The sequence below is a fragment of the Sphaeramia orbicularis genome, chromosome 13, assembly GCF_902148855.1.
Source record: "Sphaeramia orbicularis chromosome 13, fSphaOr1.1, whole genome shotgun sequence".
NCBI lineage: Eukaryota > Metazoa > Chordata > Actinopteri > Kurtiformes > Apogonidae > Sphaeramia > Sphaeramia orbicularis.
Window position 1 is genome coordinate 49,995,239 of NC_043969.1, and position 23,481 is coordinate 50,018,719.

At 43.1% G+C, this 23,481-nt stretch overlaps 2 protein-coding genes across 2 annotated transcripts; both read left to right on the forward strand.

The window, feature by feature from the left end:
• Positions 1 to 723: 723 nt before the first annotated feature.
• Positions 724 to 6,619, forward strand: rnf169 (ring finger protein 169). The gene is made up of 7 exons (XM_030152392.1): positions 724 to 1,069; positions 1,966 to 2,036; positions 2,145 to 2,237; positions 3,458 to 3,558; positions 3,828 to 3,918; positions 4,197 to 4,702; positions 4,797 to 6,619. Exons 1-7 carry the CDS (start codon positions 754 to 756, stop codon positions 5,305 to 5,307), a joined length of 1,689 nt encoding a protein of 562 aa, XP_030008252.1. The 5' UTR covers positions 724 to 753; the 3' UTR covers positions 5,308 to 6,619.
• A 4,766-nt stretch (positions 6,620 to 11,385) lies between these two features.
• spcs2 (signal peptidase complex subunit 2) lies at positions 11,386 to 22,685 on the forward strand. The gene is made up of 5 exons (XM_030152426.1): positions 11,386 to 11,474; positions 15,756 to 15,839; positions 15,929 to 16,089; positions 17,573 to 17,707; positions 20,917 to 22,685. The coding sequence occupies exons 1-5, from the start codon at positions 11,433 to 11,435 to the stop codon at positions 21,101 to 21,103; spliced, it is 609 nt and encodes a 202-aa protein (XP_030008286.1). The 5' UTR covers positions 11,386 to 11,432; the 3' UTR covers positions 21,104 to 22,685.
• Positions 22,686 to 23,481: the final 796 nt, after the last annotated feature.

Here is a 23,481-nt window from a genome sequence, read left to right on the forward strand (position 1 = left end):
GGCTGCAGCCACGCAGCGCCAGCAGGTGAGTCTGATGATGATAATGATGATTATGAGAAGGAGGAGCTGAGGGTCACACAGGCACAGATCCTGACATACACTATATAAATTAGAACTTCAACAAAGTAAAACAGATTGTTTACAATTTGACAATTAATAGATTATAGCTATTATTAGTTGCACTGTATGATATTTCATAAAATACACATCACTGGACATAGTTTAGTCACTTAAACAAATAGTGACATGTTTATAGTATTAAAAACACTGTGGACAACATGACACGTAGGACAACTGTTTTTAATATATATGACAGATGAACGTTCACAGCACATGACATTTTGACATACAATAACAGAAAAAAGACAAACTAACTGACTTTCGAAAAGTTCAACTCAGTACATTTAAAGGACAGAAGTTACACGCAGTAAATATGGATCTGTCATGGATTAAGTCTGAAAAAAAAACAGACAGACGTCGCATCATTGACCAGGAAATAATGAAAGCTTCAGTCCGTGAAGAAATTAACTCACATTTACTCGTGATTTAATGTGTCTGTGGTGACTCCAGTGATTTTATTTTGTACATGTTTATTTCTTATTCTACGCTTTTATTTTGAAGTTCCGCTGAACGTCTCGCGCCCGGGCTGCTGACGCAGCAGTAAGGCGGAGCTTGTTATGGGGGCGTGGCTCACGGTGAGGGCGGGGTTTGTTGTGACGGCGGGCCTGGGAGAGAAGACGCTCACCAGGGAAGATGGCGACCGCAGGGTCTGCCGATCGGCCTGGTTCACCGGCCAGCGCCGCCGCCACCGCAGCCTCCGGCAGGTCACTACCCGGGTCCGGCACCCACGCTGCCGGGTTCGGGTTCTGTTCGGCCGAGGACACCGGTAAGAGGTGTACGGCATGCGCGGAGGGTCAGCCCGGCGGCGGCAGCCCGCCCTGCGGACACCCGGCCGGTTGGCTCTGCCCGGCCCGGACGCACTCCGGCGGCGAGGAGCGGCTCCGGAGGAGGAGCGACCCCGAGAGGAGCGGCAGCAGGACGGCCAGGAGGGCCTGCGACAGCCGTAAAGGTCGGTGTGTTTCCCGCGGAAAGTCCGGCTCACATTCCGGTGTATGAGCGCGGCCCCGGGCTGCCGGACCCCCGGGTCCGGAACAACTTTAGAGGAGTTGACGATTTAATGACGGACCAGAAACACACACGGTCCGTAAAGTGGACCAGGTCTAGACCCGGTTCAGACTCCAGAACCGAGCTCAGATGTAACAGAATAGTTTAGAATGAGGCAGAACCGGCCTCGAACTGACCTGGGATCAGATTTATGCTCACGGTGTTTATGGGTTTTATCAGCCGTTAACGGCGGACACCGACCAGTTAGAGGCGTTCACGGCTCGGTTTGTGTCGTTTTTGTCAGTTTCGTGTAGTTTCTGGTCAGTTTTGTGTCTTTGTGGTCAGTTTTATGTAGTTTCTGGTCAGTTTTGTGTCTGTCTGGTCAGTTTGGTCTCATTTCTGGTCAGTTTTGTGTCATTATTGGTCAGTTTTGTGTACTTTCTGGTCAGTTTTGTGTCTGTCTGGTCAGTTCTGTGTCTTTCTGGTCAGTTCTGTGTCTTTCTGGTCAGTTTTGTCTATTTTCTTGTCAGTTTTATGTCTTTTTGGTCAGTGCAGTAGAGTTGTGGGACTTGTCTGGACTTGTTGAGCTGTAGGAGGAGCTGCTTTGAGTTTTTACACTGATAACTGGTTGTTATTGTCAGAACACAGAATCACACACATCTGCTGTGCATTTATTGTAAATGTTTTTATTATATTTTAACACAGTTGTTTGTGTTGTACGTCTGTCCTGTCATTTGTGTTTAATATCTTTGTCTTTCAGTGACAGTGTCTAAACTACATGAATAACACAGGTCTACGTTTTCTTTGAATCCGTTTTCTATGTGTTGATTGTTATTGATCATGTGACTGTTTGTGTTACAGAGTTTTTCGTTGCTCCGCTGCACGTCCTGAAGTGTTCAGACATCTCCTCAGGACCGACCACGAAACACAGAGTGAGTCCACAAGATGAGGATGAAAACGACAGATGACAGAGGAATCCAGCCTCACATCCACTGTGAGGTTTAGACATGCAGTTGTAACTGTACTTCGTATTTCTCCAGGTGTTGACATGTGAGGACAGAGAAGACATCAGGAGGAGAAACATCTTTGTCTGTAAAGACGAATGTGGACCATTTCGCCGTGACGATGAACCTGTAAGTTTGATCTGAACCAGATCCAGTAACTGTGATCTGATGTGTGTGTGTGTGTGTGTGCACCAGTCAAGTTTCATTTAGTTGAATTAGAAACATGTACAAAAATGATAACGATCAGAGGCTCCAGCCCTAGATCAGGGCTGTTCAGGTTCCACGTTCAGCCCAATATGATCTCAAGTGGATCAGAACCAGTAAAATAATATTTTCTTTATTTATTTAACTTGTATTTAACCAGATAAGGCTTTACGAAAACATTCAATATTATTTACAATAATGAGGGAGGGTGTCGTATATAACAACATACAAATGACAAAAAATACAAGGGAATTAAAAAGACGCTGAAACTAAAAATAAAACAGACATAAATGATGTATAAGTAGCAGCACGTGTCTGGTAAATGTCCATAATACAGTTCTTAAATGTAGAAACTGAAATAAAATTGTCCAGTTTCAGTGATTTTGATGCACATTCCAATCTTTTGCTGCTTTTAATTGAAAAGATGATCCACTGATGACAGATTTTCCTGTGGGTGTTTTCTAAGGAGCAGTGACATAATAACATAATAACCTGTCAGTAATGTCAACTCCTAACTTTTCTGTTATGAGTAAAAAAGTAAAATTACATCTTGAAAATGTTTACATCTACAAACAATTCTTTAAAAAAATGTAAATAACACCAACAACCTGAAATGCATTAGCAAAAATAAGTGCAATTTTAACAATATTAGGCCTCTTCATTTACAGATGAACTAAAATGATTTTGACACCATTGACTGTGAATATCTGAGTTTCACACATTCATCCCTGGGCCGGATCGGACCCTTTAGCGGGCCGGTTTTGGACCCTAGGCCTTATGTTTGACGTAGACGAAGAGGAGATGAATTTGGGTGTTTTGATTTAAAGTGTTAAGTGTGTCAGAAAGGACTCATTTATGGGAAGAAAATCTGTTATTTTTCATTATATTATATATGTGTAAAAACAAACAAACACTTTTGATACTAAAGTTGTTAATTCAAAAGAAAAATCTTTGTTCTCTGAAAAACTCTGCAAAAATAAGAAAAAACTCTGACAATCCTTATTAAAGTCATAAATATTTATAAACTTTAATTAGTCATGGGGTGAAGCTATTGGTTGATCCATAAATTCACGGTAAAAAACAAACAAACAGGAAGACAAATGAAAAGGGGGTGTGGTCACTGTGAAATGAATTCTCCTTTTCAGGGTGTTTTGTCGGACTCGGAGAACGAGGAGCCAATCAGCAGGAGGATCCGGACCATCTCAGCCTTCATCAGGAAGACCAAAACCTCGTCAGCCGCCTCCAGGTGAGAGCAGCCGGCCAATCAGCGAGTAGCAAATGGCGGCCAATCAGAGAGTCAATTAGACCTGTTTTCACATCTCTGTTGTTTCGCTTCCGTCTGCATCGTCTCCACAGACTTACATTTGAATTTCACGGATGTGACAGGTGTTCAACTGCTGTTCAAGACTAGAATATGAAATGACGGTCACATGACATGTATCGTCCAATCACAAAGCTCAAATCTGTTTCATTACTGCCAACCTGTGTGACCTCTGACCTGTGTTTCTTCTTCAGTGGTTCTCAGAGGAGTCGGAGCTGCACTGACCCGGTGGAGGAACAAGGAGGGAAGCTGAGGGTTGTCCTGCAGCCGGCGCTGACCGACAGAGTATGACCTTTGACCTCTGTGTGTGTCTTTCCTGGACCGGTTCTCGTCTTTGACCCAGGGTGGTTCTGGTCTTGAACCTGGGCCAGTTCTTGTCTTTGACCTGGGGTAGTTTTAGTCTTAGATCTGCGCTGGTTCCGGTCTTGAACCTGGGGAGGTTTTGGTCTATATTTGGGGTCGGTTCTGGTCTTTGATCCGGGTCAGTTCTTGTCTCAGACCTGGGCCGGTTCCGGTCTCAGAGCCGGGTCAGTTCTGGTCTGACGGTGTCTTCTGTGTTCCAGGTTGGTATCAGTCACAGTTTCACCGCCGGGATCCTCCTGTCGTCGGAGAACAGCCGCTGCGTCTCAGCTCCCATCATGCCTCCTGAGCGCAGGCTGGCGTGGCGGGCGGTTGTCACGTCATCGTCCACGCCTTTAGCTCCGCCCCGCCCCGAGCGCTCCATCAGCCCCGAGAGCAACGACAGCATCTCAGAGGAGCTCAACCACTTCAAGCCCATTGTGTGCTCGCCGTGCACGCCGCCCAAACGGCTGCCGGACGGACGCCTCCTGGAGCCCACTATCGTCAAGTCCACGCCGCGCAACCTGAGCGGCGGCGGTCTGCAGCGGAACACGAGCTACGAGGCCAGTCCCGCCGTCCTACAGAAGTGGAGGCAGATCGAACTGGACCGCCAGAGCCTCAAAGTGAGCTCCAGAGCCACGCTAACAAGTCCGGTCAACGAGATACATGAAACCGCCACGAAGAGCTGGACGGGACGGGACGGAGACGCCACACTGTCCACCAGTCAGAGGTAGGAAGAGCTGAACGCAAAGCCTGATGGGAAAGTTTTAGCAAGATGGAAAGTCCGTCCTCTGAGTAACTTGTTGTGATTCTGTCTCCAACAGGAGGAGGCTGCTGTTTGACGGACCTGGACCGGACCACGACGTGCTCAGACCAGCTCCCAAGATCAGGGTCCCCGCGATCCGCTATAGGAGCGAGACCTCCATCAGGGGGGTGGAGTCAATCAGAGGGGCGGAGTCTGGTGGTGAGGATCTGCTCAGTAAGAAGCAGTCGTTCTCTCCGTACGCCAAGAACTCTGGGTTACAGTTTGTGCCAAAAGACTCACAGGGTCCTGCCCACAACCAGTCTACCTCAAAGAGGAAACAGAAGACCAAACACCTGGACCCGGACTCGGACCCGGACCTGAAGAGGAGCCGGACGCTCAGCGGGGATGGCGCTCAGGTGCAGCAGGACCGTGCGCTTGCCATCAGGCTGCAGAGACAGTTTGACCTGGAGAACCAGGCCGCCCGGACCAGAACCAGCCCTGACAAGTACCGCCTGCGCTCCTGGATGTCCAATCACAACCGCAGGAGGCGGGGCCTGAGGAGGTCTCGGCGAATCACCAAGAAGCACTAAAGAAAAGGAGCAAAGGAGGTTCACATATGCAAAGAGTAGAAGAAGAACTGACACGAACGGAGTTAAAATGAAAAAATGGAGACAAGTGATATGAATTCAAAGCTGATTTGATGAAAACAGTTATTTACTCATGCTCATTGTTCATGACATAAGGAATTCATGTACAGTGATGCATCATGGGTATCACCTCAAACAGATCCATGTCCATATTCATTCTCTAAGCAGAGAGAATCATGATGATGTGAATTTTATATTTTACAGCCAATCAGTTTCTTGCTCCACGGGTATCATGCATCTGTGTCTTCAGTTGTTGTGGAACCAAACTGAACTCAAAGAGAAGCAGGTGAAGTCCAGGTGAATCCGGCGCCACCTTCACCTGTCTGAGAGGACGTGGTGGGAGGGGCTTCGATCATTGGTCACCTATAACATGAGACCTTTGACCCCTCGACCCTGTCCATCATTTGCTCTAGTGTTTGTATTTGACTTTACGTCGCTTGACCCGGGTTTAAAGTCCTCACGAAACTGTTTGGAGGGCGCAACTGAATGTAAGGAAGCCACGCCCCTTCCAGGAAGGCCTACTCTGATTGGTCAACTCCACCACGGAGCTACAACCGTCACTATTGTCTCATACTGTCCGTCATCTGCATGGACATTAAGATTCAGATTAATTGGTTGTTAATCATCAGGCTGAGTCATCAGAGGGTCTGACGCAGGGTCAAAGGTCATCAGGTCACCCAGTATCAGTATTTATTATGATCAATGTTAAATGAAAGAGGAAACAGAAGGAAACTGAGATAACCAATCATCTCAATCAGTAGATGATCGATAATTAAATATTTATCACTATCAAATCAGCTTTAAATTGATCAAACTGTTGATAATTATCTGCTTAGTTTTCATTTCAGCTCCGTTTTTCATCAGTTAATCTGTTTTTTTTTTTCCCCTGTGGCGAAGGGTTAATGAATGTTTCACCAGCAGAACTGATCACATGATTGATCCATCTGCGGATCAATAATCAGCATGGTCGATTCTCATCGATCACTTATCGGACCGTTCAATCTCTGAGCTTCCAAAGTATTTCCTGTCAGAATCAGAGTGTGGAGGAGCAGAGGATGCTGGGACATTTGGACGCCGGTCCAACGTCTTCCACTCGGATGATTCCTCTGGCCGCAGAGGATCATGGGTACTGTAGTGTTTAAAGCCGTTTCCATGGAGATGCAGCAGGAGTGGACCATGAATCAGATTTAATTTAATTTACTCTGGATCTGTGTAATTTAATAAACATCCTTTTCTCTGTTTGTTCACATCCAAACGTCTGCAGCGTCTTTTCATGTCAGTAGACCGCCTGAAGGACAGGTACACAGCAGAGGCATCGTGGGAAACAGGTTCTTCACATGTTCCAGATCGGTGTGATTGGAAAGAAGAATTAATCAACCTGTTAACATCCACACTAAAGCCATGTTTCAGCTACGTGGTACTGACTCGACTCAGCCTTTTTGTGTTTCCGTCACATAAAAGTGTTGGTCAGAGAGTTGTCACTGTGCCCGGTTCAGACATTTGTCATTGGCGGTCGATAAAATGATTCAACGTGAGCTTGACAGGACAACATGCAACAAGTGAGTTTAGTAGCAACTCGGAGCAGATGACAGCACATGGTTACCAAAGGACCTTCATGCAATGAAGCTGAAAAAATTAAACGACGTCTCGTTTCCACTACATGGTATCGGCTCGACTCGATTTGACTCGGCATTTTTGCATTTCCATCACAAAAACGGACGTGGAATCTGGTATCCGGTACTAGTTTTTTGGTATCACCTCCGCCGAGGTTCCAAGACACTAAAACGTGACTTGTAAACACTGCAGACCACTGATTAGTCAGAGAGTTGTCTCTGTGACCAAAAAACAGATGTGGAAGTTTACAGTAAATATACTGGTAGGTTCATCCACATGATGACAGCCCGCAAAACTACACCACAATTGGTCGAGATTCAGTCTTTGGTGGTCGACATAAAAATTCAGCATGAGCTTGATGAGATGGCACACAACGAATGAGTTTATCGTCAACTCGCTGAGCAGACGACACGGAAGTAATGTGCCTCATCGCTATGTCGTCCAGGTACTGTAAAGTCGGTAGTATCCTGTAATGGAAACGGTCTCCAGGAATAGGACCTGGTACCAGAGTCGAGTCGAGCCGGTTCCACATAGTGGAAATGCAACATATGACGACCAGGTACTCTAAAGTCGGTACTATCCTGTGATGGAAGCGGCCTCTAGGAGTAGTACCTGGTACTAGAGTCGAGTTAAGCCGGTACCACGCAGTGTAAACGCGGCTTTATATACTGATCATTACCTGATTTGGGGAGTTATCAGATTATTATTGATCATTAATCTGTGTTTCATTAAATTGTGAATGAGATCCCACAGGGGACCATCTCAGGTTGATATGTTTACATTCATGTATTTTTAGATGTAGGTCTACAGATGTACCCTGATGACACTGAACCTATTTACATCCACACCAATACTCTGATCATTATCTGATGTGTGGTTTTCAGATTATCATTGATCATGTAAACAGTATAATCTGATTTGTTTTATCAGATAACAGCAGTAATCTGATTATAATAAATCAGATTAACACTCCTGGATTTCTCCCCAGTACCCCAATGTCTTCATGCATGTATGCAGGCACATCTTAAAAGAGTAGAATATCATGAAAAAGTTCAATATGTTGTGTCATTTCAGAAAGTGAAACCCCTATATTACATAGACTCATTACACATAGAGTGAAATATTTGAAGCCTATATTTCTTTAAATTTTGATTATGGTTTGCAGATAATGAAACCCCAAAATTCACTGACTCAGAAAATTAGAATATTACTGTAAAAACTATGAAGGGTGATACTGAAGGGCTGATAGAGATAGAATAATTAAAACTTCTGCATTGGCATATGGTCAGATATGAAACTGGTCAGGGATTCCATTTATGCTTTTGTTTTGTCTTCAGCAGGATTATTACAGGATAAATGGATCAACATTGGTCAGATGATGTAAATTTTAAACAAAGGAAAACAATAGCTCTATAATCAAAACAATTACAGACATACTTAAGGAGATTCAAATAACCATAGCCTAAAATATAACTTCCTTAGATATACATCTATATCCAGTCAATGCATTGAAGTCTTAGTCTCTGCCTCAGGCCACATGCTCCCCATCAAACAAAGTGTGAAGAGAGGTGATCAACATGCACATCCAAAAAATGAGAGGTGTGCAGGATCCCAAAAAAATTGATGAAAAAATAAATGAAGGTCCGCACAACCTGTGAGCACCCAAAAAGTTTATTAAACAAAGTAGTGAAGTTTCAGGCTGAGGCCCTTCATCAGACTAAGGACAGATGGAAAAGCACAGGTGTTTTATACAGAGGCTAATCACAGTATCACCTGACATGTGAATATAGGTTCATCTTAGATAAGTAAATCAGAAATTTGAACTTGTCAAACATGCAGTTAATCATAAAAAGTCCACAGTCAAAAGTTCACAAATACAGTGATCATGGACAGTATAATTACATGGACTTTTATGAATGTGAAGAAACTTGATTATCTCTTTATATTTGTATGATAAGTAGCTGGATCACTGTATTTGTGAATATTTTACTGTCACCCCCCCCCCCCCCCCCCCCCCCCGTGAGATCTGATGAGGATGATGGATCGCTAAACCCCCCCCCCCCCCCCCGTCTTATGAAGTATTCACACACACACACCCATGTCCGTGCACTTCTGTCTACCTCACAGTTTCATTCTGCAGGCAGGCTTGGGTGTTAATAGTGTAGGGGAGACTGGGGACAGTTGGAACATGGGTCAGTTGTAACTCTTGCAGTTGCTCCAATCAGGCACAACTTAGGACTCACTTAATTCACTCTGCACATGCTCAGTTTAGTCCTTAGTCCATGTAAGAAGTTGTAGTGCCATGAGGCAGACACATCAAAATTTGTGAGTGAAAACATAATTGTGTGCTCAGTCATATTTTTTGCTCTAATTATTTTTGTGATTGCATAGTTTGCATTTGAAAGTTGTGTAAATTATATTTATGAGATAAAGATTTATGCAACTGTTTATCCACCTGTCCACAATTATCTAATATAAGATTATTATATCCTGTGTAGATCAGTGTTCTTATTTCATATATCGGCCAATATATCGGTTATCAGCCAATATCGGATATCGACCGATATATTGGATATCGTCTTTTTGTAGCCCCCAGTATCGGCATCGGCCCCAAGAATCCCATATCAGTCGGGCTCTAGTGCTTTTCCATCTGTCCTTCGTCTAATGAAGGTTCTCGGCCTGAAAAGTCACTACTTTGTTTAATAAACTTTTTGGGAGCTCACAGGTTATGTGGACCTTTGTTTATTTTTTCCCCATCAGACAAAGAAAATAGAGGATGTGCTGGGTCTGATTTTTCCTCTTAAATGGTTGGGTGTAGCCTGATAGGTGAGGCTAGGTCCTGCCCCTCCCCAAACAAGAAGTGGAGTTTTTAACAATTACATAAGATCAATTAAAAAAAATAAATAAATAAACAGAAATGTCAGGCTTCTGAAAAGTCTGTACATTTCTATGAACTCAATACTTAGTTGGTTCTCCTTTTACATGAATTACTGCATCAGCGTGTGGTGTCATGGAGGTGATCAGCCTGTGGCACTGCTCAGGTGGAATGGAAGCCCAGGTTGGTTTGATAGCAGCCTTCAGGTCATCTGCATTGGTGGATCTGCTGTCTCTCATCTTTCTTTTGACAGTCAATGAGTTTTCTGGTCCATCAGTCACAGTAACACCATGGTCAATTGAACAGCTTTTGGTACCTTTGGCACTGTGGGCAGGTGCCAAGTCCTACTGGAAAATGAAATCAGCATGTCCATAAAGCTTGTCAGCAGAAGGAAGCATGAAGTGTTCTAAAACATCCTGGTAGATGGGTGTGTTGACTGTGGACTTCAGAAAACACAGTGGACCAGCACCAGCAGATGCCATGGCAGAACAAACCAGCACTGACTGTGGAAAGTCCAAAGTCCTCTTTTCAGATGAAAGTCAATTTTACATGTCATTTGGAAATAAAGGTCCCAGACTCTGGAGGAAGAGTGGAGAGGAACAGAATCAACGTTGCTTTAAGTCCAGTGTGAAGTTTCCACAGTCGGTGGCCAGACTGTTTTCTCAGTATTGAATACACTGAGAAGAGCGGATGGTTGGCCTAGCTATGTGCATAGAGCAAAAGAAATACTTTGAACATTTACATATGAACAAAAAAGTTAGGACATTATGTCAAATAGGACGGAAAATACATGTGAATAGAATTGGTTTGAGATTGAGTTCTGGGAGGTTAAACAGCTTTGAATGACATGAAAACAGAATAATGACATAAGACCTGTGACTAAAAATGACCCAGTGCAGATAAAGCAGTTTATTTTAGTTTGTTTATTTATTTATTTAATTATTTATTTAATTATTTTCATAACTGAAATTATTAATGTGAGAGTGATTGTCTCTATATGTCAGCCCTGCGATGAACTGGTGAAATGTCCAGGGTGTACCCCGCCTTTGCCTATAAGTAGCTGGGATAGGCTCCAAGTGACCCCTGTGACCGTAGTGAGGATAAAGCAGGTTCAGATAATGAATGAATGAATGAATGAATAAGTGAAATTAATGCAAACAATGCAAAATTTGTTTCTTTCATTATCAGAGAAGATGTGCGCCATTTCCGATAGTAACAAACAAACAAATGAATCAAAATACATTGAACAGTTGTTTCAATAATGTAAAAAAGAACAAGATTTCATTAGATATTTATTCCCTAATTTGTTTTCTATTTTCTTTTTCTTTAGTTCATAGTTTATAAAACAGGACAGATATATTATTAGACTCAAAAGACGCACAATTTATTGAAGAACTTAAAATACATTTTGCAAAACGTAAAAAAATAAAATAAAATAACCCCCCCCCCCCCCAAAAAAAAACAAAAAAACAAAAAACAAAAAAACTCGTAGACGTTTACGTGGTGACGTCATACGCGGTCTTCCTTTCAAACCATGCTGTGAGCCAATCAGAAGCGTCCAGGTCATAGGTGCTTCAAGATGGCCGCCGCTCGGAACGGGAAGAGTGGACTCCTGGAGAAGGTAGAATTAAACTTTATCTTCCCCGGTGTAGAGTCGTACCGTCCGCTTCTAAAACGAGTTAAAGGCCGTCTTTCGGTGTCCGGTCCGCGGACAAACGGCGATTTTCAGTCCGTTAAGGTCCGGCTTTTCTGAGTGCGCCGAGCTAAGCTAGGCTAAGCTAACAGCTGTGGCTAAAGTGGATGAATTCATGAATAAAGGCGTTATTAAGATGAGAGTTTGTTCACACGAGGGGGAGACTTTAGACGGAGTTTTATCTGCTGAAAATCTCAGTTTGGGTTTAATCCAAGGCTGTTGGAGACCAAGTTAAGTCCGTTGCCGACTTCAATCAGAAAACGGCACATTTAACGGTTTACAGCTGCAAAGTTAGATTTACATGGACATTTAAAGTAATGTAACTGATCAATGTGCAGACGTTAACGTATCTGCTGGATCTGGTTTAGGGTTTAAGGTTTATGAACTGCACAGTTGTCATCCAGATGTAAGTTTTAATGTAGACATACGTGTCCAGGATGTGACATATGTTAAGGAAGGAACTACCTGGTTTATGGACATTTAACCTGAAACCATCACCGTTAATCGACCAGTAACTTTAGACTAAACATAAGATTTGTACAGGTTTATGTTATAATAAACTTTTAATAATTTGATAGAATCACTTTATTGTCTGTGTTAAGTTGGCATTGCAAGTAATTGTCTTGTGAGATGGAAAAGTCATGAAGAGTTGAATAATAGTGCAACTGTTAAAATAATTACAAGTTAATTTGAATATTGATTGAGCGGTTTGAGTCATATTGTTAAGGGGCAGTTCATTCCTTCTCTGACAGTTTGAGTCAAGTTTCTGTTTTTAAACAAAGATTTTAAGGTTCAGAAACAGATGTTTAACCCTGGTGAGCATATTATGCACACTTTGCATGTCGTGTTATTAATGGTCATTTTCTTTTTCACAATTTGTTTTAGGTCAGAATTTAAAAGTTGTTCATTTTTGCACGATTCTCTAAATTCTGACCTATTCACTAAAATCAGCACATTGTAAACCATGTTAAATTCCTACACTAACACCCATCTACCAAGTGAGTACAAAATGCACACCGACACATTTTAGCATTTAACATTTGACCTAGAACCTAGGGCTGCACAATTTTGGTGAAAAATAAATCCCGATTTTTTTTTTTTTTTTTTTTTTTTTCCTCTAAAAACTCGATTTTCAGTTTCGATTTTTGGATAAAACTACAAAAGACAACAGAAGTCAGCATATTGTTTTGATAAGCAGCCCACAATGCAAGGCACTGCTCCCTACCTAAAATCTGTGATGGTTTCACATGATGGACCCACAGAAGCTTTATTTTTTTATTTATTTTTTCATTAAATCTTTATTGAATGAAATGGAGTATACAAACAATGTATACAGCAAGAAAATAACAGAACAAGTTTGCCAGGGGGAATACACTACAATACAAAATCCAAATCAGAGCAAATACTGATGGTTTTTATAGCCTTTTTGTTTCCAGATTGATCTAACAGCTTTAAATAAAGTTCAACAGCTTTCAAAAAATAAATAATAATTGGTTTTGTGTTACAGAACTTACATTTGTGAATGAAAAATTTAGCAAGTACGAAAAATAAATTATATATATATATATATATATATATATATATATATATATATATATAATTTTTTGTTTTGTTTTGTTTTTTTTGTTTTTTTCCTTCCCTTTTGGGGTATCTGGGCCCACATAAGTGATACCATTGTGAAACAGGCATCAGTCATGTGTCATATAGGCCACGTAAAATGAGTCATCACCAGGCAGTTGTATTTAAATTGGGGGATCCGTGCGTGAAACCATGGCTTATATTGCTGTAAGTACGGTGGGCTCATTAACAGATTTAACGTCCGGTCATTACACGGACTTCTGTGAAAGACCGCTGTCACAGATAGGAGGAAGAGCCTGCGGTAGCTCGCGGGCACGCGGCCCGGAGGCGCGCAACTGGGAGGCACAAGAGAGATGAAATCGATTTGACGATTTCCCTTTTATAAATATCGTCCTAATGAAAAAATCTGATTTAGATTTAAAATCAATTAATCATGCAGCCCTACTAGAACCAAAAGTTTAAAACAAACTGTATGAAAAACATTCTGACATTGCTGCTACACTGTGCAGATGATGCACTTTTGGTGGTTAAATGACCTCCATGGATGGGATACCGGAGGGTTAATATGTGACATGTTGATGTAGAAACTTCACCTGCGTCGAATCTGGGTCTTTCCATGAAACTGGGTTTATTTTGGTATCTGGTACTTTTCCAGCTTTTCAGACCCAAAAATAAAAGGTAAATGTAGATATATATCCCCCCAGGATGGACCTAATGATGACCTCAGATTAGTGGTGATTTCTCATAGACTGCAAGGGAAGCCCGGCTTCCCCTAAAATTACAAAAATTAAATGGTTAAATATGTATGGTTGTGTTGACATTTCATTGACTACAAATGTGTTAAAACACGTTCATCTCAAAGATGAGTTTGTTCAGAATCAGCTTTATCACAAATCAACAGACACGATGTTGTTCACTTCTCCTCCATTCCCGTGTCTCTGTTTTCTCCTCCATCTCTGCTCAGTGCATTTGTCCGTAGACTGTGTCCGTCTCTGGGCTTCAATGGGACTGAGTGGAACAGTTTTTTTCATTGCCTCAAAACTGGACGGTAATTCGATAAATGCCACGATGTTGTCCCGCCCCCAGACGCCGGGTGTCTCTGGGGGTGAATGGAGCTGTGGGCGGAGCTCAGCCGGGCTGGACACCAGAATCCCACGTGTTGATTGGAAGATCAGTCGAAAGGCTGAATCCCGTTTGATTGACAGCTAGTTTGAGATCTACTCCTTCACTTGACACAGTTCAGTTTAATACCGTCGCACATTCTGCTGTGAAAGAGAGAGAGAAACCACTACGAAATTACTCATTCATTTCTTTCACTGTAAATAAAACTCACGAATTATACTTCCTTGTTTCAATTTAACAATTTCAGCGTATTCTTGTTTCAGTTACATAATTTAATCATTTCTTGTTCGAGTTTAATATCGTTTTGTAGATAGTTAAATCAATCATACTGTCGGCTAGGTCGGCGTGAAAGGAGCATCTCTTGTTTAAAAAGGCTGAAGTCTTACACCTGCAACACAATGGGCCAAGGCAATCTAAGCAGCCCAGCTCTGCTGGACATTCAGAGGACACTGGTCAAGTCCCTGGAAAAGACGCCTATTTGTTACGATAAGGTCACTGACCATTTTCTTAAAAAGGAACGGAGGACCGAATTTATTTTTTAACAACTTGACAATTTTTTTTGATGTAAGCCGACAATTGAGCTTCCCTTGTCTGAAAGACGAGCAGCCGCCACTGCCTCAAATAAATGCTCAAAAATTATACTCTTGCTCTGAGCCATCCCATAATTAATGAATTTACAATCAAATATTGTCTCCAAAAATAGGACCCAAATATCGATATTAAATCTCCCTAGGTGTCAGTGCATTAGATGTGAAAACATGTCTGTAAATTGTCTTCTATAGACTACAAATAAAGACACTGTGTTAAATGTGTCAAACTTAGTGGTTTTTCTAATCCACGCATGTGGGTTTTTCATCAATCTCAGTCTCATTCCAGGTCTGGTGTGGAACCCATCGTGTCCACTGGTGTTACACACAGAACCTGAACATTTAAACACATATAAATCACCGGTGATTTTGCAACAGTGGTCATTTTTGTGAAATACTCTGCCTTGAATATTTACTTCGATTCCCAAAATGTACCTGTGAGCGAATAGAAAGATATTCCAAAAATAGTAGCACGTAATTTTCGTGTCCTTTTTACTGTTACATGTGGATTTTTGTATACGCCACATAAAGATGTGTTTTATCTGAAAAATTGTTTCTTTTATCTCAGTTAATATTTATTTTTAAAATAGACCCAAAGTGCTTCCAAACCTGCTTCATAACATTAGTCTACACCTGGCTTGAATTTTAACCCCCATGTCCTGCTTTTAGGGACCAGTTTCATAGAAACACCCATCTGGGCCGATTGTGGCTCGCTCTGTCCTAGTCATGTGCTGTTTGTTTGTTTGACAGGGACAATGCAGTCAAACATAGCTGCAGCTGATGTGATGCATATGAAATGAAACCCTAAACCTTGGCCCCTGTCTCTGTATATTTGTTGGAAACTCACCTTCAATTTACAGACTTGACTATAACTTGTGAACAGATGGGTTTCTCATTGATTTTTCTTCTAAATGTTTTTCAGTGGAGGATTGATGAGAAACCAGTGAAGATCGATAAATGGGACGGAGCCGCAGTGAAGAACTCTCTGGATGACGCTGCAAAGAAGGTCAGTGAAACAAACTCCAGTTCCGTGTTTATGGATGTGTTGTGTGTGACCTCTGACCTGCCCCCCCCCCCCCCCCCCCCCCCCCCCAGGTGTTCCTGGAGAAGTTCGGCTATGTGGAGAACTTCAACCTGGTGGACGGTCGGCTGCTGATCTGCACCGTGTCCTGCCTGTTCGCCATGTTGGCCCTGGTCTGGGACTACCTGCACCCCTTCCCCGAATCCAGACCGGTTCTGGCCTGCTGTGTCATCTCATATCCTCACAGATCACATTGTTGATCAGGTTATTGATCAGTCCCTGTGTACTGTGTCCTTGTGCATCTTCATGTATTGTCAAGGTGAAAAGCATGTGGGTCTAATGTGTGTTCTTTGTCCGCTGTGGGTCTGATGTGTGTCTTCTGTCCACTGTGGGTCTGATGTGTGTCTTCTGTCCACTGTGGGTCTGATGTGTGTCTTCTGTCCACTGTGGGTCTGATGTGTGTTCTTTGTCCACTGTGGGTCTGATGTGTGTCTTCTGTCCACTGTGGGTCTGATGTGTGTTCTTTGTCCACTGTGGGTCTGATGTGTGTTCTTTGTCCACTGTGGGTCTGATGTGTGTCTTCTGTCCACTGTGGGTCTGATGTGTGTCTTTTGTCCACTGTGGGTCTGATGTGTGTCCTCTGTCCACTGTGGGTCTGATGTGTGTCCTCTGTCCACTGTGGGTCTGATGTGTGTCTTCTGTCCACTGTGGGTCTGATGTGTGTTCTTTGTCCACTGTGGGTCTGATGTGTGTTCTTTGTCCACTGTGGGTCTGATGTGTGTCTTCTGTCCACTGTGGGTCTGATGTGTGTTCTTTGTCCACTGTGGGTCTGATGTGTGTCTTCTGTCCACTGTGGGTCTGATGTGTGTCTTCTGTCCACTGTGGGTCTGATGTGTGTCCTCTGTCCACTGTGGGTCTAATGTGTGTCTTTTGTCCACTGTGGGTCTGATGTGTGTCTTCTGTCCACTGTGGGTCTGATGTGTGTCTTCTGTCCACTGTGGGTCTGATGTGTGTCCTCTGTCCACTGTGGGTCTGATGTGTGTCTTCTGTCCACTGTGGGTCTGATGTGTGTTCTTTGTCCACTGTGGGTCTGATGTGTGTCTTTTGTCCACTGTGGGTCTGATGTGTGTCCTCTGTCCACTGTGGGTCTAATGTGTGTCTTTTGTCCACTGTGGGTCTGATGTGTGTCTTCTGTCCACTGTGGGTCTGATGTGTGTCTTCTGTCCACTGTGGGTCTGATGTGTGTCTTCTGTCCACTGTGGGTCTGATGTGTGTTCTTTGTCCACTGTGGGTCTGATGTGTGTCTTCTGTCCACTGTGGGTCTGATGTGTGTCTTCTGTCCACTGTGGGTCTGATGTGTGTCTTCTGTCCACTGTGGGTCTGATGTGTGTCCTCTGTCCACTGTGGGTCTGATGTGTGTCCTTTGTCCACTGTGGGTCTGATGTGTGTCCTTTGTCCACTGTGGGTCTGATGTGTGTCTTCTGTCCACTGTGGGTCTGATGTGTGTCCTCTGTCCACTGTGGGTCTGATGTGTGTCCTTTGTCCACTGTGGGTCTGATGTGTGTCCTTTGTCCACTGTGGGTTAGTGCAGGTTTCGCTGTGTTAATGAATGATAAGGGCTGACTGGGTTTCACCTGGTCTTTGACGTGTGGACAGAACCCGTCCACTTTGACTCATGTTCCTATGGAGTTGTCGTCCTTGACTCCTGTCTTCCTCACGTACTTCATCATGATGGGTGTCCTGACTCTGTACACGTCCTACAAAGAGAAGAACATCTTCCTGGTGGCTCTGCAGAAGGATCCAGCTGGGATGGACCCGGACCACGTCTGGCAGCTGTCGTCGTCCCTCAAACGGTTTGTTTACCTTGACCCCCATCACTGACACATGTCATGCGACACAGAAAAGTCCAGTTACATGTATTTGAACCTGGATCAGATGCAGGTGGTGTTTTATCAATCAATCAATTAAGTTTTATTTATATTGCGCCACATAACAAAAGTAATCTCATTTTACTTTACATTTAGAGCCAGTCTAGACCAGATTTTTAAGCCCATTCACAGACATTAACAGAATCCTCCAGGAGTAAACACTTGGTGACAGTGGAGGGAAAAATTACCTTTAACTGAATGGTTAAAAGTATACAGTGGTGCAAAAAAGTATTTAGTCAGCCACTGATTTTGCAAGTTCTCCTACTTAGAAAGATGAGAGGGGTCTGTAATTTTCCATCAGAGGTACACTTCAACTATGAGAGACAAATTGAGAAAAAAAAATCCAGGAAATCGCATTGTAGGATTTTTAAAGAATTTATTTGTAAATTATGGTGGAAAATAAGTATTTGGTCACCCACAAACAAGCCAGATTTCTGGCTCTCACAGACCTGTAACTTCTTCTTCAAGAAGCTCTTCTGTTCTCCACTGGTTACCTGTATTAATGGTACCTGTTTGAACTCATTACCTGTATAAAAGACACTTGTCCACAGCCTCAAACAGTCAGACTCCAAACTCAACCATGGCCAAGACCAAAGAGCTGTCAAAGGACACCAGGAAGACAACTGTAGACCTGCACCAGGCTGGGAAGAGTGAATCTGCAACAGGCAAGCAGGTTGGTGTGAATAAATCAGCTGTGGGAGCAATTGTAAGAAAATGGAAGACATACAAGACCAATGATAATCTCCCTCGATCTTGGGCCCCACGCGAGATCTCAGCCCGTGGGGTCAAAATGATCATGAGAACAGTGAGCAAAAATCCCAGAACTACACGGAGGGACCTGATGAATGACCTGCAGAGAGCTGGGACCAAAGTAACAAAGGCTACCATCAGTAACACACTACGCCAAGAGGGACTCAAATCCTGCAGCGCCAGGCATGTCCCCCTGCTTAAGCCAGTACATGTCCAGGCCCGTCTGAAGTTTGACACAGAGCATACGGATGATCCAGAAGAGGACTGGGAGAATATCATGTGGTCAGATGAAACCAAAATAGAACTTTTTTGGTAAAAACTCAACTCGTCGTGTTTGGAGGGAGAAGAATGCTGAGTTGCATCCCAAGAACACCATACCTACTGTGAAGCATGGGGGTGGAAACCTCATGCTTTGGGGCTGTTTTTCTGCAAAGGGGACAGGACGACTGATCCGTGTAAAGGGAAGAATGAACGGGGCCATGTATGGTGAGATCTGAACCCAAACCTCCTTCCATCAGTGAGAGCATTGAAGATGGAATGTGGCTGGGTCTTCCAGCATGACAATGATCCCAAACACACCGCTCGGGCAATGAAGGAGTGGCTCCGTAAAAAGCGTTTCAAGGTCATGGAGTGACCTAGCCAGTCTCCAGACCTCAACCCCATAGAAAATTTGTGGAGGGAGTTGAAAGTCCGTGTTGCCCAGCAACAGCCCCAAAACATCACTGCTCTGGAGGAGATCTGCATGGAGGAATGGACCAAAATACTAGCTCCAGTGTGTGCAAACCTGGTGAAGACTTACAGGAAACGTTTGACCTCTGTCATTGCCAACAAAGGTTATGTTACAAAGTATTGAGTTGAACTTTTGTTATTGACCAAATACATATTTTCCATCGTAATTTACAAAGAAATTCATTAAAATCCTACAATATGATTTCCTGGATTTTTTTTTTTTTTTTTTTTCTCATTTTGTCTCTCATAGTTGAAGTGTACCTCTGATGACAATTACAGACCTCTCTCATCTTTCTAAGTAGGAGAACTTGCAAAATCAGTGGCTGACTAAATACTTTTTGCCCCACTGTAACTACCAGTAACTAGTACAAATACCCATAACTGCTATCCCTGCTACTCCAAATGCAAGTACTACCAGTAGATAGAATACTACTGCAGCTGTTAGTACCAATACTATAATCCTGTACCAGCTATGGAAGTATATGATAAACACTATCACAACTATATGGATAAATGAAGAACGATGGAGGAGGAGGAGGAGGAGGAGCACAGCAGGAGGTCCAGAGATGATCCAGGGAAAACCTGTGAGGACATAAAGCACAGAGACTCCAGGGAAAAAGGAGAGTCAGTGACATGGCCTGGGGTGTGAATAGAGGAGAAGAGGAAGAGCAGAGAGGAGGTCAGACAGAAGGAGGAGCAGAGAGGAGGTCAGACAGGAGGAGTAGCAGAGAGGAGGTCAGACAGGAGGAGTAGCAAAGAGGAGGTCAGACAGAAGGAGGAGCCGAGAGGAGGTCAGACGGAAGGAGGACCAGAGAGGAGGTCAGACAGGACGAGGAGCAGAGAGGAGGGCAGAAAGGAGGAGAGAGGAGGTCAGACAGGAGGAGGAGCAGAGAGGAGGGCAGACAGAAGGAGGAGTAGAGAGGGCAGAAAGGAGGAGAGGGGAGGTCAGACAGACAGAGGAGTAGAGAAGAGGGCAGAAAGGAGGAGAGTGGAGGTCAGACAGGAGGAGGAGCAGAGAGGTGGACAGACAGGAGGAGCAGAGAGGAGGTCAGACGGAAGGAGGAGCAGAGAGGGGGTCAGACAGAAGGAGGAGTAGAGAGGAGGTCAGACGGAAGGAGGAGTAGAGAGGGGGTCAGACAGAAGGAGGAGTAGAGAGGAGGTCAGACAGGAGGAGGAGCAGAGAGGTGGTCAGACAGAAGAAGTAGAGAGGAGGTCAGACAGGAGGAGGAGCAGAGAGGAGTACAGGCAGAAGGAGGAGCAGAGAGGAGGTCAGACGGGAGGAGGAGCAGAGAGGAGGACAGGCAGGAGGAGGGGCAGAGAAGAGGTCAGATGGGAGGAGGAGCAGAAAGGAGGTCAGTGTATCATGAGGAGTCTCCCAGTCTAAGCCTGTAACAGCAGATGGAAGATCAGGCTGATCCTGATCCTAAACCTGATCCTGATCCTAACTCTAACTATGAGCTACATGTAAAAGGACAGTTGTCTTCGTCCTCTTAGATGTACAGAGGGCATCTCCTCCTGGACCGAGGCAGGAGGAGGTTCCACAGTAGAGGACCTTCACAGATGAAGGCTGTAGCTCCTGTCCTACCTTTGGACATTCTAGGAACCACCATGTGTCTCTCCGTGAGTGTTTGATGGTGTGTGTGTTGGCGTTGCAGGTTTGATGACCAGTACATGCTCAGAGTCTCCTTCACCGATGGGAAGTCCAGGTCATCGAGGGAAATCGAGGTCACCAAATCTGTGTCGGAGTTTTTCGACGAGAACGGGACGCTGGTCATGGACCAGTTTGAGAAGTGTGTTTCCAAACTCCATGACACGTTATCGACCGACAAGAAAAGCAAATAACACAAACGGGGACAAACACCCCGACGCCATTTCAATTCCGATCAGGCATTGTAAAGACCAGTGAAGACCAGAGAACGGCTCCGGTTTAGACCACACCCACTTAATAAAACCAACCCACTCAGTCATCTCTGATGGACCTGAAACAGAAACCTAGTCACCTGTAAACCTTCAGATCCAGATTCACACAGTGGAAGAGAATTCACTAAATGAACCTTAGACCCTGATCAGTCCTTATCCAGGATCCACCGAAAATAAATAAAACCTCCACAGCAAATCTGGCAACAAAAAAAAAAAGATGCATAAATAGTACAACTTCACAACATTCACCTTTTTACACTTAGTGTAAAAGAAAAGTAGGAGGAGACATGACATTAAGAAGAAAATGTCGAAAATTAAGATTAAAACTGTAAATCTGAGAAGGAAGCAAATGTAAAAGGAGAAAATGTGAATATTCTGAGATTAAGTCGCAAGTTTATGACAAAACTCACAAATCCAAGAATCTTGTATGTTTCCAACTTTAATCTTGGTTTTTTTCATGTTTTATTTAGTTTTCTGTTTAATATAAAAGTTTTAATCGTATGATGATTAAACAATGTCGTCTGTGAATCTCCTCCTTTTCAGTTTTGTCGTGAATCTAGTGACGTAAACCACGACACAAACGGCGGCAGATTGTAGACGGTTAATTTTTTTGTGCCAAAGTATTCTGGGAACTGTAGTCTTAGACCTGACATATTGACAGATTAAAACCACCGAGGAACTGAGAACTAAACACCGTTGCACAAAAACAACTCTTCGAAGTAGAGTTTCTTTTCTCTGAGGTTCGTTGAGTTCCATTTGTGTTGTGAGTTTGTCGGCTCTGGTCCAGTTTGGTTCTGGTTCTGGTCCCGTTTGATTCTGGTTTGGGTTTCATCCGTTTTGTGAATCAGATTCATTAGTGTTTCTTCTTTTTCAATGTGTCAGATTTAATGTTTTGATGAAAACTAAATTTACCGATGAGTTAATTGGATTATTTTTTTAAGTATTCAAGTGTTGAAATCTTTCTGCTTCATTTATTCAGGTTCCTCTGTTTTTTGTTTCTATTTTTGGTTGTTTTTCTTTCTGTCTTTGATGTTTATGTTTTTAGATTTCTTGAATTTGTATGAAATGTAATTTTTTTTCTAGCTTGTTCTTTTGCCCTTTTTCTCAGTTTCCTTCAGGATCCAAGATTGAATGGTTCGTCTTTAATAAAACTCTTTAAAGGTTAAAGTTTTAGGGTGAAAACAACTCATCGCTGTTACATTAAACTGGAGCCTCAACATCATTAATTACCAGAGACACAAACCTGTGTCATGACGCTGAAACTGTTTTTTTTTTTTTTTTGTCTGATGGAGTTGTGTTGTTTTGGATTTAAAGCTGATGATTTATGTTTGATGGGTTCATCTACAATGTTGATCAATAACGAACCAACGGATGCTGATCAGAGGAATCAATGCCTTAACAACTGAACGTGGACTGAATGTCGACCAGACTTTATGTTGAATGTTTTTTATGCTTTTGTTTTTGTGTCATTGGAAAAAAATCCAAATAAACCTTGAACCTGGAAAAAAGCGTCTCTGTGAGCAGAGTCTGATTTGAACCTGAAATATTTGAGTTGATTCAAGTGTTTTCACTCCATGTTAAACATAAGAATTTGATCAGGTGTGTTTTAACCAACTTCATTTCATGTTGGAGGCTGGTGGAGGTGGAACCGGCTGCAGATCCATCAGACGGTGCAGAGTCCACATCAGCCTTTTAATGTGACTGTAAAGGCTGTTTGTCCATGTCCAGGAGCCTCCAGGTGGTTTTCATAGACCAGAATCCTCCTCAATTCGGCAGTGAATGGAACACGAAGGTCAGTAATGCAACAAAACCACAAAATAGCAGGAAACAACACACTGTGTGTGTGTGTGTGTGTATATATATATATATATATATATATATATATATATATACACACACACACACACACAGTACAGGCCAAAAGTTTGGACACACTTTCTCATTCTTTGCATTTTCTTTATTTTCATGACTATTTACATTGTAGATTCTCACTGAAGGCATCAAAACTATGAATGAAAACATGTGGAATTATGTACTTAACAAAAAAGTGTGAAATAACTGAAAACATCTCTTATATTCTAGTTTCTTCAAAGTAGCCACCCTTAGCTCTGATGACTGCTTTGCACACTCTTGCCATTCTCTTGATGAGCTTCCAGAGGTAGTCTCCTGAAATGGTTTCCCAACAGTCTTGAAGAAGTTCCCACAGATGCTTAGCACTTGTTGGCCCTTTTGCCTTCACTCTGCGGTCCAGCTCACCCCAAACCATCTCGATTGGGTTCAGGTCCGGTGACTGTGGAGGC